The sequence below is a fragment of the Bos grunniens genome, chromosome 7 (assembly GCF_055505025.1).
Source record: "Bos grunniens cultivar Pamir isolate PY7600 chromosome 7, Bosgru_T2T1.0, whole genome shotgun sequence".
NCBI classification, from domain to species: domain Eukaryota; kingdom Metazoa; phylum Chordata; class Mammalia; order Artiodactyla; family Bovidae; genus Bos; species Bos grunniens.
Window position 1 is genome coordinate 61,668,607 of NC_141171.1, and position 13,913 is coordinate 61,682,519.

The following is a 13,913-nucleotide window of genomic DNA, read 5'->3' on the forward strand; positions in this document are numbered from 1 at the left end:
AAGATGGCCACTTTTGGCTCCAGCCAGTTGTGACCTAATGGACATGTGTGGCTAGATCTTCCATTCCTTAAGGGAAGCTGGCAATCCCTGCTCCAGGCTGAGCTCTAATCCCTCCTAGATATATGTTTTCTTCATAAGTAAACAAGCACCAAGAGGTGTAAGTGCTCATAGCACTAACCTCTCTGCCTTCGGTATAGCAGATCAACTACTGAGCATGGTGTCTTGTTGATAGAGATGAAGGCATGAAAGACGTTGGCCCTGCCTTCAAGGAACTTGTAGTCTGTAGGGCGAGACAAGGTGACGGGGTTACTGGAGCATGTTCCTGATGGAGCTGGGAAAATGAGTGTCTGAGAGGGTAGATGAGATGATTGAGCTGAGCTTGGAGGAAGACCTGGGGTTCGCTAGACCCTAAAGTGGAGAGAGGCTCCCCAGGGAGGAGATGGGAGAGTGTGGAAAGGAGAGGGGTTTTGAAGTCAGGTGGGCTCAGCAAAGGCCAGCTGTCCTGCAGGCAGCAGTCACTTCTAGTTGCTTGTAACCAATAAAATCTATGGGAGCCTAAATGCCAGAATGAGACACGAGGGTCCTAGCCATGTTTTGGACCGTGATGCTTTTTGTAAAGTTTTAATCAGGTTATTCTATCAGTCAGGACATCTTAATCTGCAAGAGAAAACAAGAGCTACTTCACAAGAGCTCAGATGGTTCTTAAGGGGGTTGGTCATCTCAGGGCATGAAGTTTCATGGTAGGGCTCCTGTGAAGGTGGTCCCTTAAGCTCAGCATCATTGGTGACTCAGATTTCTTCTCTCTCCATGCCTCGTCTGCCTCTTTGTCACAGCAGGGCTGCAGCATCTCCTAAAGAGAAAATCCCCCAGTTGACTTCCCCTCCACTTAGCTCCTTGACCAGATCTAAGGCATGTGTTCTACCTGTCCTCTGCCATCCCCTCCCCCTGCAAAAAAAAAAAAAAAAGCCACTCACTGATGAGGGGCCTGCAGTTCCCGAGATTGGCTGGGACAAAGGGCCACCCTCTCCAAAGCCTGTGGTGGGGGCCACTAGAACAGAGACAGGTTGTGTTAGCAAGGAAGACATGGGGACTTGGCTGTTGCAGTGTGCACTGTAGTTGACCCAGGGAAAAATTGGGAAGTGCACGCCCAAATCAGAATCTTCTAGCTTTTCTTGAGAGATTGGAGGCTCCAGGGACTTCCCTGGTGGTCCAGTGGCTAAGACTCTGCGCTCCCAGTGCTGGGGCCTGGGTTCAACCTGTGGTCAGGGAACTAGATCCCACATGCAGCAACTAAGACCCAATATAGCCAAATAAATAATGGATTAATTCTGTGCATGTTAAGTCGCTCAAGTCATGTCTGACTCTTTGCAACACTATGGGCTGTAGCCCACCAGGCTCCTCTGTCCATGGGATTCTCCAGGCAAGGATACTGGAGTGGGCTCCATGCGCTCCTCCAACGGACCTTCCCCACCCAAGGATCAATCCCATGTCTCTTAACTCTCCTGCATTGGCAGGTGGGTTCAAGAAGCTGGAGGCCCCAGCAGTGTGGGTCCTGCTTTTCTGAGTAGTAAAAATTGGACCTTCACACCAATGGGGAGGCACAGAGCTGCCCTCTGCCCTGGCCTGGGCTCCCCTCCGCCACCAGCACCTTTCAGTTTAGTCCCTGCTCTAGGTCCTCCTCTGGCTCCTGACTGCCATCACCAGCCAGCCCCCCTCATTTATTCTTGGGCTGGCAGGAGAGGATAACAGCTGGTTGAACTGCTCTCAGCCGGCTCCTGCTTTTAGCTGGGGATGTGACAGCCGGATGTGAGCTGTGCTGGGGCCTCTGGCTCACCCCTACCACCTTGTCCTAGGCGGCTGTCACCTCTCATTCAGACGCCTCGCCAGCAGCACGCCTGCCCTTGGGTTTTAGTAGTGCCTGACTCACACATCCCTTTCACGGTTGGAGTCAGCTCTGGAGGAAGGATCGGCAGCGTGCAGGCCTGTGTTCCCGGCGTCTGTGGGGCATGCTGGCCACCCCGCCGCACACACTGTGTAAAGGGGGTCATGCTATCTTCCCAGGAGAGAGAGGATCGTTGCTCACCGGTCTCAGTTGTGCTTCCTCTCTGCTAACGAACGCCCCCTTGCCCACCATGTTCTTGTCCCCTCAGAAAGAGGGTAGCTCCAAAACTGCCACAAGCAAGACCCTGGCCCCAGCGTCCCTGGAGAAGAAAGCAGAGGAGTCTTCAACCAGCAGTGATGAGGACCTGCCGTCCAGCCAGGTAGGCCGGGCCTGTCCCTAAGGGCACTTAGGCTAAGAGCTGAGCAGATGCGCCTGGGAGATGGCGGGGGCTGGGGCACGGGGAGGGCAGGTCTATCCCACTTACAGCACTTACCCATTTCCCGAGCTCTCTTTTTTTTTAACACTTTCATCTCCACAATAACCCTGGGAGGCAGGTAGCAGAGCCTGCCAATGGAGGGTCAGAGTTGGCTCCCACAGCCCCGAGGCGCAGGTACACAGCATGCCGCCTGACAGGGAGAGCCTTTTACTGCGGGAGGCACGTGCTGTGTCAGGAATCGAGGCCCAACAAGCTGGAGTGATCTCCCAAACTCCTATGACCCGTAAGAAGCCCAGGAAGAGGCAGGCACTGGCCCCTGGTTCCATGTGTACCCCACTTCCTGTTAGGACCCAGGAGCCTTCTCTGCAGGGTCTGTCAGAGCCCCGGGGGCCTGGTCCCAGACCTCGCTCAGGAAGCTACGGCCCATCTTCACACGCTGCCAGCCATCCTCCCCTGGCTCCACCCCTGAGGGCGGAACCAAGTCCCCCATCTCCCCAGCTCCAGAGGCTTGCTGGCGTTCACCTGGCAGGAATCTGGGTTTCTGTGTGAGCCCCAGGCCTTTCCCACAGCCCGCACTGCCCTCTGTCCTCCCCTAGCCCCAAGGTACTAGAAGCTGCCGCCAGGTCCTTCAGAGATGCCGGAGTTCCCAACCGCCAGATGAGTGGGGTCTCCCTATCCAGCTCCCCTTAAATGTCATATCACACACTGATGAGTCCATCAGCAGGGTCAGGTGTCATGCACACCCGTGGTGCTGGGGTGTTCACTGTCTTTCTCTCCTTAATAGCCCAGATTAGAAGAGTAACTGTGAACAACTCCATCTACCGTTGGCCCCTTCCTGAGGGCCAAGGACAGTGCTAGTCCCCATATTTTCATTTTTCTGTTTAATCCCCAGACCAGCCCTATGAGGAAAGGTGCTTCTTTTATTACCATTTTGAGGAGGAAGGAATAAGTCCAGAGAAGTTGGACAAGCTGCCCTGGCATCACATTGCTGTCATAAGGGGACAGACCTGGTGTCAGAACCCAGGCTGTCCGTATTTGCTCGCTCCCTGGCCCTGCCCTGACACTCCCCTCCCTGTGGCAGCGGGGCTCGGGCCCTGCCCTCGGGCTCTCCGTGGAGCCTTTCAGAGCCTGCCTTCTCTGCAGAATCTAAACAGCTGGGAGGGAGGGGGCCGCTTCTCCCTTCTCTGTGGGGGCGGACTAACACAATTAAAATGAACATCATGCTTAAACTGAACCATTTAATTGGTACGTTAGTCCTCAAGGTTTTGGAGTCCCTGTTAGAAAAGAAAAAGGAAAAAAATTCAGCGCTTTGAGCATTCCCCAGAAGGATTCAGGGAAGCCGGCACAGCCCAGGGGAGCTGCAGCCTCCTCCCAACTTTGGGGGTTTTTAGCTCCTTAATCCCCAGCTCTCTAATTATGATTATTATCGTTATTATGCATTTATCAAGTACTTCTCTACTGGTGAGTTTCACTGTTTTTATTATTAGCCCATCACTGAGAGTAAGAAATTGATACCAGGGTGGTGGGCAGAGCCCCAGGCTGGGAGGCAGAGAGGGGCTGTGGGTCCATTCCCAGGTCCCCTCACTGCCTTAGTCTCCCCCGCTGCAGGGGTTGGGCTTATGTCTTTGCTCTGAAAGACAGATCAGGGGATGGTCCCTGCATGGCTTAGCCCTGTTGTGTAGGCATTAATCCCAGGCCAGAGTCTGTGCCAGGGCCTAGGGTAGGTACCAAATTTTAACAGACAAGGCCTTGCCTTTAGAGTTCCAGGGTGAGTTGGAAAGAAAGAAGAGACCTCTAAGAAGCTGAAATTAAGGTGTTAAATCAAAGATCTAAAGTCTAGCATGGTTGGTCCTAGGAGTTCCTGTCTGGTGCTTGGAGGACCAGCTTCCAGCCCTGGCTCTGACACCAGTTTGCTGGTTACCCTGGGTGAGGCCACTGGCCCTCTCAACCCCTGGGGTGAGACTCCCTGAGGGCTGGTGAACCATGGAGGCTCTGGGCCACATGCCCAGGAGTGGGATTTTTCAGCTCCCTCAGGTGTGGGCCTAGGATGTGCTACCAGCTCCAGACAGTTCTGGGAGAGGCCTCAGAGAAGTGCTGCCATCCAGAGCTCAGGTCCCCTCGTGTTTGTGTCCCTTGTCCCTGGGCTCAGCAGTCTAGGCCAACCCACTGCCCCCCCACCCGCCATGACCTGAATGAGGGCACTCTTGTGATGCACAGCTGTGACTTCTGGAAGGCCACTGGGTTTGGTCCTGCAGGCACTGACCCCTGCAGTAGAAAGGGATACTGTGTGTTCCCTCTGGGCCCTCACTGCCCAGCACCTACAGGGGGCGGAGTGGAGGTCCAGCCAGGTGTTCAGGCTGCTTCCGCTTCCAGTGAGTCTTTCCTGACCCACCCCAGAAAGAAGGTCCTTGTCATCCCATGTGTATTGTGCTTTGTGGTTTCCAAAGCAGACCAGAAGCTCTTTGGTGAGAGAGCCCAGACTGGGTTACTAAGAGCCTTCCAGCAGGTGGGAGAGTGAGGCTCACGAATCTCGGGCTGGGCCACACGGCGAGGTCGTGGCAGAGATGGGGTCAGAAGTATGCTCCATGTACCCCACCTTTGAACCCTCCTCTCCCATCCAGGGCTCCGTGCCCCACCCCAGCGCAGAGGCAGGGCGGGCAGCGTGGGCAGGTAGAGCAGGGCGGAGGCTTCTGCTGCAGAGCTGCTTTTAATATCCCAGACGCTATTGTTTGCCTCAGTGGGTTCGCTGCCTCTCTTCATCCCCGACAATCTGTTCCTCTGTCTTCTCACATATATATAGATCCCCCCTCCCTCAACTGAAAGCCTTCTCCCACTTCCATCCTTCTCTCTTTCATCACGTGGGAAGGAAGTCTCTGGAAGTGGCAGATCAGAGCGGCTGTGGGGGAGGCTGTTTGGCAGGGGTAGGCAGGGCCCGGGCCCGGCAGAGCTTCCCCCTCGGGCGGGCCCCTTTCTGCTCCATTTTGTGTTGCCTTTCCCGCAGCACCCTGGAGGACGCGAAGTCAGGCCCAGTGGGGTGGGCAGAGACCTGGGTTCCAGACCATGGCCATGGGCAGCTCCCTTCTGTTCTTCTGCTGCACTCTGTCTCCCTGTGGGGTCAGGGGATGGGGGCAGAACTCAGACCAGGTCAGCTTTCTGGGGAGTGGAACATAGGCTCCCTGGGTGTCCTTCTATGCGGTGGGCATGTTCACTGGCGCTGTGGTTCCCAGACGTCCGCCAAGAGTCCACAGGGAGTGTTACTTTTTTCTCTTTTTTTTCAGTGTCTTACTGGAAAATGCAGAGCATGCCCCAAGCTAGAACAGTGTAGAGTCGCCAGTCACCATCCCAGCTTTGGTAGTTCTGGACTTGTGACCAGTCTTGGTTCATCCACATCTTCACTCTCTTCCCCAACACCACTAGATTCCTCCTTTTTTTCTTTTCTTTAAAGCACAGTCATTAAAAAGTTGGCCCACCTAGTCAGCGTCCCCATTTCCCCAGTTGCCTCATGACGTTTTCTGTATCTGGTCAAATAGGAATCTAGACAAGGGCCACTGGCTACATTGGGTCCCTTTGGTCTTAGTTGGTTTTCCCTGAGCAGTTTACTTGTTGAAGATCCTGGGCCCGTGTAGTTTGGGCCACATTCCTGTGTCCTGGCAGGAGGCGGCATCAGAGTCTTGGGCATGGGGGCAACTAGACTGTGAACATCCCCCTAGGCGAACCGTCAGGCAGCTAACGGGGCATTGCTCAGAGTGCCCCGCACAGCAGGTGTGTGTCTCTGAAGTCAGCGAGAGGAAGGAGCCTGACCTCCACATTCTGGGCCTGACTTGGCTTCAGTTAGGCTCTGTGACCTTGGGCAACTGTCCCTCCCCTCAGGACTTGTGGTTTTCCCATCTGTATGATGGAGTTGATACTGCTGATCTCAGGGGTTCCTCTGAGGGTTGGGTGGGCTCCTGTGAGCTCTGAGGTGCTGTGCAGGGTCTTGGCGGGTACCTGGGCTGGGAGTGAGCTGGCAGAGCCTTGCGAGCTCTCTGGAACCCTTGCCTTGTGACACCCTCCCCTACCCACCTTCCCTTTCCCCTGGCCAAGCTGTTAATCACTGGGGGGGTGTGTTTTGTTTTTGTTTTTCAAGGTGATTAAAACCCCTCTGATTTTTGTCGACCCTAATCGTAGTCCAGCTGGTCCAGCTGCTACCCCCGCCCAAGCGCAGGCTACAGGCACCCTGAGGAAGGCTCAGGCCTCGGAGAGCACAGCCAGGAGCTCCTCTGAGAGCGAGGACGAGGACGTGATCCCCGCTACACAGTGCCCGACTCCTGGTGAGCACGGGCCACACTGCAGGGCTGACTCCCTGGCTGCAGCTGCCAGGCGTGTGCACACACACATACACGCACACACGCGCACACACATCCATTGAGGTGCCAAAGGGAGAAGACACTGGCTGAGTCTCAGCAAGTAGTTGGTCTGGAGGGGCTTAGGGCAAGGTCTCGACCCTATGTTGGCTCATTCCCATGAGGATCTGGCTTGAGCAATAACTGTGCCAGGGCTTCTCTGTGTGGGCTCCAAAAGGTAGAACCCAGACTAGAGACTCGAAGCTGCATTGACCAGGTTTGTAGTTCAGGAGGAGCCTTGTAACAGCTGGCTGACTGAACTTGGAGAGGGCTGCAGGGTAGTGAGCCTCTCATTCCTGGTGGCATGTGAAGGAGGTCAAGTAATCCCTAAACAGAGAGGTGTAGGGAGGAGTTCCTGGAGACAAGACCAGATCTGGGTTTTCTTTGACTTTCGACAATCTGATTCCGACAGTGATAGCAAGGAAACGGGTAATCATTATCGGTGTTGTTACCAGGACACTTTTTGATGAGGATATTAATACCTGATCTTGGCGGGTTTATTAAGAAATGCAGATTAGCACAAAAGAAAAAGCATCACTTGTAATCCCACTGTCCAAAATAATCACTGTTAACATTTTATAGCTATTAACTTTACAAACACCAAAGGTACACTGAGTATTTTTAGTGAGACCATACTGTACATATGCTCAGTAATCTTGGTATGTTGTGACGTTCCGTAGTTACAGCGTGATCCCCACTGGCTACAGAGTGGTCACCTGGGAATCCTGCAGTTTTTTCAGCCAGTGTTGAGGTGGAGGAAGCTAAGGATTTTATTTGGGGTGTTGGGCTGTTACAAACAGTGCTGCAGTGAACACATGTGATTGAGCCTCTACACATGACCAAGGCTTTTCTAAGAGAGAGGGTTTTAAATGTGCAGAGTCGTGTTTGGCTCCAGTGCTCTGCCTGTCCTCTTAGCCAGCGAGGGGGACTGCAGGAGGGGAGGGGCTGAGGAAAAGGCCTGGGGTGTTGCCCACAGCTGCCATCTCATCTCCTTATAAAACATGGAGACAGCAGCCGCTCCTGCCTGGAAGGCTTGGGAGGGAGTTTAAGGGGCTTCTAGCACATGGGCCCTGGGCACTGCATGAGGTTCCAGGATGGGCTTGATAGAGCGGGTTTTGCTGCTTGGAGGAGGCCACGGGGCTTCTCAGCCCTGACATACCCCCTCCCCCTCCATCCCAGCCACTAGGACCAGCGTGGTGACTGTGCCCATGGCACCCCCAAAGGCGGCCCTCAGAGCCAGTGTGGTGGGGGCTCCCAGCAGTGAGGACACAAGTCAGGGGTCTGAAGGCAAGAAGCAGGAGGCCTCAGCCACTCAGGTACCTGGTGGGCAAGGGGGCTCTGCCGGGCCAGCGGGCTGAGGGGCCCCTCCTCAACACCACTTCCACTCAGGGTTGCTGGGTGGCACTGTAGTTGCTCTCACCCACCCCGTGGAAGCCAGGGCCTTTCTGGGCCTGGCCATAGCCCTGATCCGTGCCCCCGAAGGTCAGGAAGCGTCCTCTGGCATGTAGCCCCCCGGGAAGAACCAGCATGACTCCAGCAGCTTCTCCAACAATATCAGGCTTTTGGTTTGATTTTTCTCTCACGGTTTGCTGTGAACAAAAGTTGCCCTTTGTTAATGTTCATCATAGTGACCAGTAGTGTTCTTCCTAGCCTTCACTATTTTCAGTGCATTTTTATTTCTTTGGTCCTTGCTGCTGCTGCTGCTGCTGCTGCTGCTGCTGCTGCTGCTGCTGCTGCTTCTAAGTCGCTTCAGTCGTGTCCGACTCTGTGCGACCCCATAGACAGCAGCTCACCAGGCTCCCCCGTCCCTGGGATTCTCCAGGCAAGAACACTGGAGTGGGTTGCCATTTCCTTCTCCAAGGCATGAAAGTGAAAAGAAAGTGAAATCACTCAGTCGGGTCCTTGCTATGCTATGCTATGCTAAGTCACTTCAGTCGTGTCCGACTCTGTGTGACCCCATAGACAGCAGCCCACCAGGCCTCCCCGTCCCTGGGATTCTCCAGGCAAGAACACTGGAGTGGGTTGCCATTTCCTTCTCCAATGCATGAAAGTGAAAAGAGAAAGTGAAGTCGCTCAGTCATGTCCGACTCTTAGTGACCCCGTGGACTGTAGCCTACCAGGCTCCTCTGTCCATGGGATTTTCCAGGCAAGAGTACTGGAGTGGGGTGCCATTGCCTTCTCCGAGTCGGGTCCTTGCTGGAACCTAAAAACCAAGCAGGGGAGAGTTAATGGCTCATTGTTCAAACGATGGAGCTGAGCACCACGCCCTCAGCAAGAGGGTCGAGGCGTGTCCAGGATCAGGCAGGGTTGGAACCCAGGGCTCCTGGATCCTAGTTCATTGTTTCTGGGCCCATTGCTCGTGGGGCCATAGCCATTTGTTTTCCCAAGCCCTTGCACCCGCCCCCTTTTTTCCTGAGATGGTGGGAGTGAGAGCTGGATAGGCCAAAGCAGGACTTGGGCACCGCCACTCATTGGGGCTCATCACGACCTCTGACCCAAAAAGAGCTTCCTGGGAGCATGGTTGCTGAGTGGGTGGCTGGATTGTGGTCACTGCACCCACCAACCTGCATCCATTTGGCCTTTCAGCCAGCAGATGGTGCTGAGCATCTGTCCATGCTGGGAACTGGGGGTACAGCAGGAAGAAGACAGGGAGGGGCCCTGCCCTCATGGAATTCCCAAGGCGGGGGACAGCCATTAAGCAAGGAGACCGAGAGTTAAAGTACTCACCCCAACTGGTGGGTGCTTTGAAGGGAGTAATATTGATATAAGCAAGAAACAGTGGGATGACTTGACTTAGAAAGGATAGGCCGGGGTGGCCTCCCAGAGGACACAACGCTGGGGCCAGAGAAGCAGCCAGGCCTGGGCAAGCTGGGGAGCCCTCCAGGCAGGGAGACCCAGGCGCAGAAGCCTCTGGGGGAGCGCTTGGGGTGTGAGAGCTGGGAGAAGGTAGGGAAGCAGGGGCAGAGGGGCCAGGCCTCATGGCCCATGGTGAGGGCTGAAGGGGGCCTGGAGGTTTTAACAAGGGATCACACCCAGTTCTCGTTCCATTCTCTCCTTGGCTGCTGGCAGGTGTGGGAAACAGGAGTGGCCCCAGGGAGCCTATTGAGGAGTCTGTTGCAGCCACTAGTCTAGAGGCTCAGACTCAGGGGTGGAGCCTCCGGGGGGCCTGAGCCCCTTCCCTCCCCTGGGCTGGGAGCTGTCTGTGGATCCTCTGATAATGATACTGTTAGCTTATTTTCTGCCCAGTCAGTGGCAGTACCCCTTCGACCGCCCCTCAGCTCTCCACTCCACCTCCAGGTTCCTCTGGCAGCTATGGGTCCCCTCCTACCCGAGCCGGGCAGGATGTGACCAGGGTGTGGCCTAGATGGCATGCCAAGAACCTGGGAGCCCCAGGCCAGGCTCTCACCCACCCGTGCAGTCTTAGGCTGAGGCCAGCCCCTGGGTCATGGGTCTGGGCCCGTCCTCTTTCTGGGGGCCCTGGGCAGGGTCCTGTCTACATGGAGCCAGGCTGGCTCCTCACCTTTGCCTTTCACAGGTGACCAAGAGGAACCTCCCGCTGACACAGGCTGCCCTGAAGGTTCTTGCCCAGAAAGCCAGTGAGGCCCAATCTCCTGCTGCCAAGACCCCGTCTTCAAGTGGGGTGAGCTGGGGAGTCGGGGGCCAGGCCTCACCCCGGAGGGGATAGTGTTCAGAGACACAGGAGGTAGAAGGCAGGGTGCAGGCAAGGGCCCAAGTCCCAGCGCCAGCATTTAGCTACCCTGTGACCTCAGCATGCGCATTCACCTTCCCAGGCTTCTACTGTGCATGCCCCCGCACCCAAACTTTCTTTTTGAGGGGTCTTAGTTCCCTAACCAGGGATTGAACCCAGGCGCTCAGCAGTGAAATCCTGGAGTCCTAATCACTGCCAGGGAGTCTCCCACTGCCCATCCTAGAGAGTAGTGGGAGAATTAAATGGGGCCTGTGTGTGAAGCCTCTAGTGGTGCCTGGCCCTTCCCTGAGGTATTCAGTAAGCACCAGATCTTATTTCCCCTAATTTTCCCTTTCTATTCTCTCTCCTTTCCTCAAATCAGACTGACAGTGCTGTGGGAACACTCTCCACGGCAAGTCCCCAGAGCACCCCTACCCAGGTCAGAATGGCCAACAAGCTCAGAAAGCCTGAGGTTCCTACAGCTCAGCAGGCCACAGCCACTCCCTCGGGGCACCCCACAGCCAAGGCCCCTGCAACCTCAGATGACAGCAACAGCAGCTCTTCAGGGAGCGAGGACGATGCCAAGGGGTCCCAGGCGGCCCCGTCAGCCCACAGGCCAGGTGAGGCTCCTGGGAGAGAAATGCTGGAGGACCTGGTGGAGCCCTGGGCTCAGGTCTCTGCTCTGTATCTGCCCATGTTCTACGACTTTGACCTAGGCATCTCATGCAGGACCTCAGTTACCCAGCTATACAACCCCATGACCAAATTGGTCCACACAACATGAACAACGTTTTTACTTGACTGTTTGGCCATGCCCAACCTTTTGGGATCAGGCTTCCCTGACTGATCCCCAGATTCCCAAGACCATACCTCTCTTGGGGATTAGAAGGTTTGTGCATGCAGGTGTCTCACTGGAAATGCTGTGAATAGCAATAGACCATGGAAGGGAGCAATGAGGGGCAGATGATGCCTTAGATCAGAGGGTGAGGCACGTAAAGAGGGACCAGGCCACCTCGGGGCCCTCCTGCTCCCGGAGCGCTCTGACCTGTCCAGCGGGCAGAGGGAACCCGGGGTTCCCAACAGTTACCTGTGCTTCTCCCGTAGGCCCAGCCCCCTCCAGGAGGGAGACCTTGGTGGAAGAGACCACAACAGAGTCCAGTGACGACGAGGTGGTGGCACCTTCCCAGGTAACTGCAAGGGAAGGGGCTGGCAGTCTGGAGCCTTGAGGTGGGAGCCCCAGGCCAGGCTCTAACCTACCATGCAGTTGTAGGCTGAGGCCATGCCCTGGGTCATGGGTCTGGGACCAGGCCCGTCCTCTTTCCAGGGGCCCTGGGCAGGGTCCTGACTGCATGGCTCCTCTCCTGAGGTCCCACTTCAGCATAAAGCTGTGAGAAGCAGACTCTTAGAGTCTATAGAAAGGGTTTACCTTGATTTTAGGTGATCTCCAGATAAAAACATTCTCTAACAGGTAACAGATGGGATTTCTTTTAAGGTTATCATCTGTATGTGGCAAGTGCTAGGGCTTTTCCTTTGCATTAGTAATAAGTTTCCTTTTTAAATGAGCCCATTTAAAATATGTATTAATTATAGTAGTGCAGGAGGTATGTACACAGGGCTGTGTGCCCGCCGCCCAGCTGGCCTGAGGGTCCCGGGGCTGAGCTCCTCTAGTGGGCCATGCACTGCTGGGCTTCTTCACACTGGGCTTCTTCAGTCTCTCCTCTCAGGTTTTGTGACTCCTGGGCTGACTCCAGCTGGTTCCAAGACTTCAAAGGCCGCTCCCAAACCAGACGCCAGCCCCTCTGTTTCCTCTACTCCGGCCACCAGAGATGCCCCAGAGGGCAAGCAGGAAGTGGAGCCCCAACAAGCAGCAGGCACCATGTCCCCTAAAACAGGTGAGTCGAGGGCCTCAGGAAGGACACAGCAGGATGTGGAAGAACAAGGCAAGGAGCCCCTTTGCCTCCCTCAGGAGCAGTCCCACCAACATGGTCCTGTCTGCCAGCAGGGCCTCCCCAGGTGAGGTCTGGTACCGCTACATCAGGCCTGGAGGTGCACGTCAAAAGTGCAGGGGCCTGTGCCCTAGAGTCTGGCTCCTGTAGCCTAGGGCCACCCGGAGGTCGGGTTATCCAGCCCCGAGGGATGCTGGTGCACCGTGTAGGCTGATCCCTACCTTAGAGGATGTGCACCTGGACTCACAGGGTAGGCCTCGGCTCTCTCTAGCTGTTCCTGTTGACTTTTCTTCCTAACAAGTGGGCTCCTGGTACAGGGTGTAGGTACTTGGGATAGCTCAGACAGAAGATGGGGTCACGTTTGAAGAAGTCTTCTGCACATGGTGAAGACCGCAGGCAAAGGACTGACATGCTCTGAAGCCTCAGACAAGCCCATGGCAACTCTGGACCTTGGTGCCCTAACCATACAGGGCAGGGGTTGGTGGATCCATTGGTGGCACATACAGAAAATGGCACATGTGGAGAAAGTCTCGTGGTGTTTGGAGGGCAGACTCGAGTGCTCAGGTCACCTGGCCTAGGTATCAGCCACTGCTGACTGTGCCAGCACTCTGGGACAGGTGTCTCAGAGGGTCTGCCTGGGCCAGCTCTCAAGGTTCCCTGGCCTTGGCATTCTAGGGTGTGTGGTAGACAGGAGGCAGAGAAGTGGGTTGCTGAGGCACCCTGTGCTCTCCTTGGCTCCCTTCTCTAGCTGACTCCTGTTCTTGCCACGAAGCACCAAAGGACTGAAGTGGGCCTCCCTCTGCCCTGGGACCCCCCTCTGCCCACCTCCCCAGCCCCCCTGGGGCTCTGGAGCCAGAGCTGCTGCAGTTCCCACTGCACCCTGAAGGGAACAGCTTTATCCTCCCCACATGGAGCCAGGGCCAAGCTACCAGCACCTCCCAGAGCCCAGGGTGTCGCCACTCTTGTTCTGTGAGACCCCAAAGGGACCTGCGAAGTTGGGGCAGTGCCGGGACATATGCTCAGCCCCCAGTCCTGGGGCCTCTAGCTGCAGCTTGCCCAGTGCTGGGTCAGCAAGAGGAGTCATTGCTCATTTTCTTCCCCAGTGTTCTCTTTGTGAGAGGCGGGTGTGACAAGGAGACATTTTAGAGGGGGCTGTGGAAGGTTTTTTTCACACGTGTAGTCAGCACACAATTATCAAAGGAGAGCAGAGGCGTGGAAAATTCTAAACAAAGGCTGCAGCAGAAGTCGCTCTGGCAGCAGTAAACCTGCTTAGTCAGCCACCATGTGCGTATTCTCTGCACCCCCCACCCCCAGGCCAAGCCACCTGGACCCCTGACCGCAGAGGGCTACAGACCTCCAGGGTACAAGTGGGCATAAGTTGGATGGCTACATGACCTTGGCTTTTTTTTTATGCATCTGTGGTTTAGAACAGTGAGGGGATTCAGTGTTCATCCAATGCCTCATTTTATAAATAGGGAACTGAATTTGGTTTTCAGACCCAGGGCCCCGGCATCCTGTCTCCCTGCCCTGGGCTCCTGACTGAAAGGTGCCGTCTATCCTGTCCCATAGATTCTTTGAT

General features: G+C 55.5%; 1 protein-coding gene across 8 annotated transcripts in view; it reads left to right on the top strand.

Annotated features, from left to right (window-relative positions):
• The window catches only part of TCOF1 (treacle ribosome biogenesis factor 1), a 38,538-nt gene that overhangs the window by 20,987 nt on the left and 3,638 nt on the right, over positions 1–13,913 (top strand). For 4 of the 8 annotated variants that reach the window (XM_086412441.1, XM_086412442.1, XM_086412443.1 and 1 more), the window contains 7 exons: positions 2,151–2,261; positions 6,445–6,628; positions 7,880–8,016; positions 10,236–10,340; positions 10,771–11,008; positions 11,493–11,575; positions 12,100–12,280. In XM_086412441.1, the coding sequence (XP_086268567.1) occupies positions 2,151–2,261; positions 6,445–6,628; positions 7,880–8,016; positions 10,236–10,340; positions 10,771–11,008; positions 11,493–11,575; positions 12,100–12,280 (1,039 nt within the window). The remainder of the gene's footprint in view (positions 1–2,150; positions 2,262–6,444; positions 6,629–7,879; positions 8,017–10,235; positions 10,341–10,770; positions 11,009–11,492; positions 11,576–12,099; positions 12,281–13,913) is intronic. The other 4 variants (XM_086412445.1, XM_086412446.1, XM_086412447.1 and 1 more) reach the window with 2 other exon arrangements.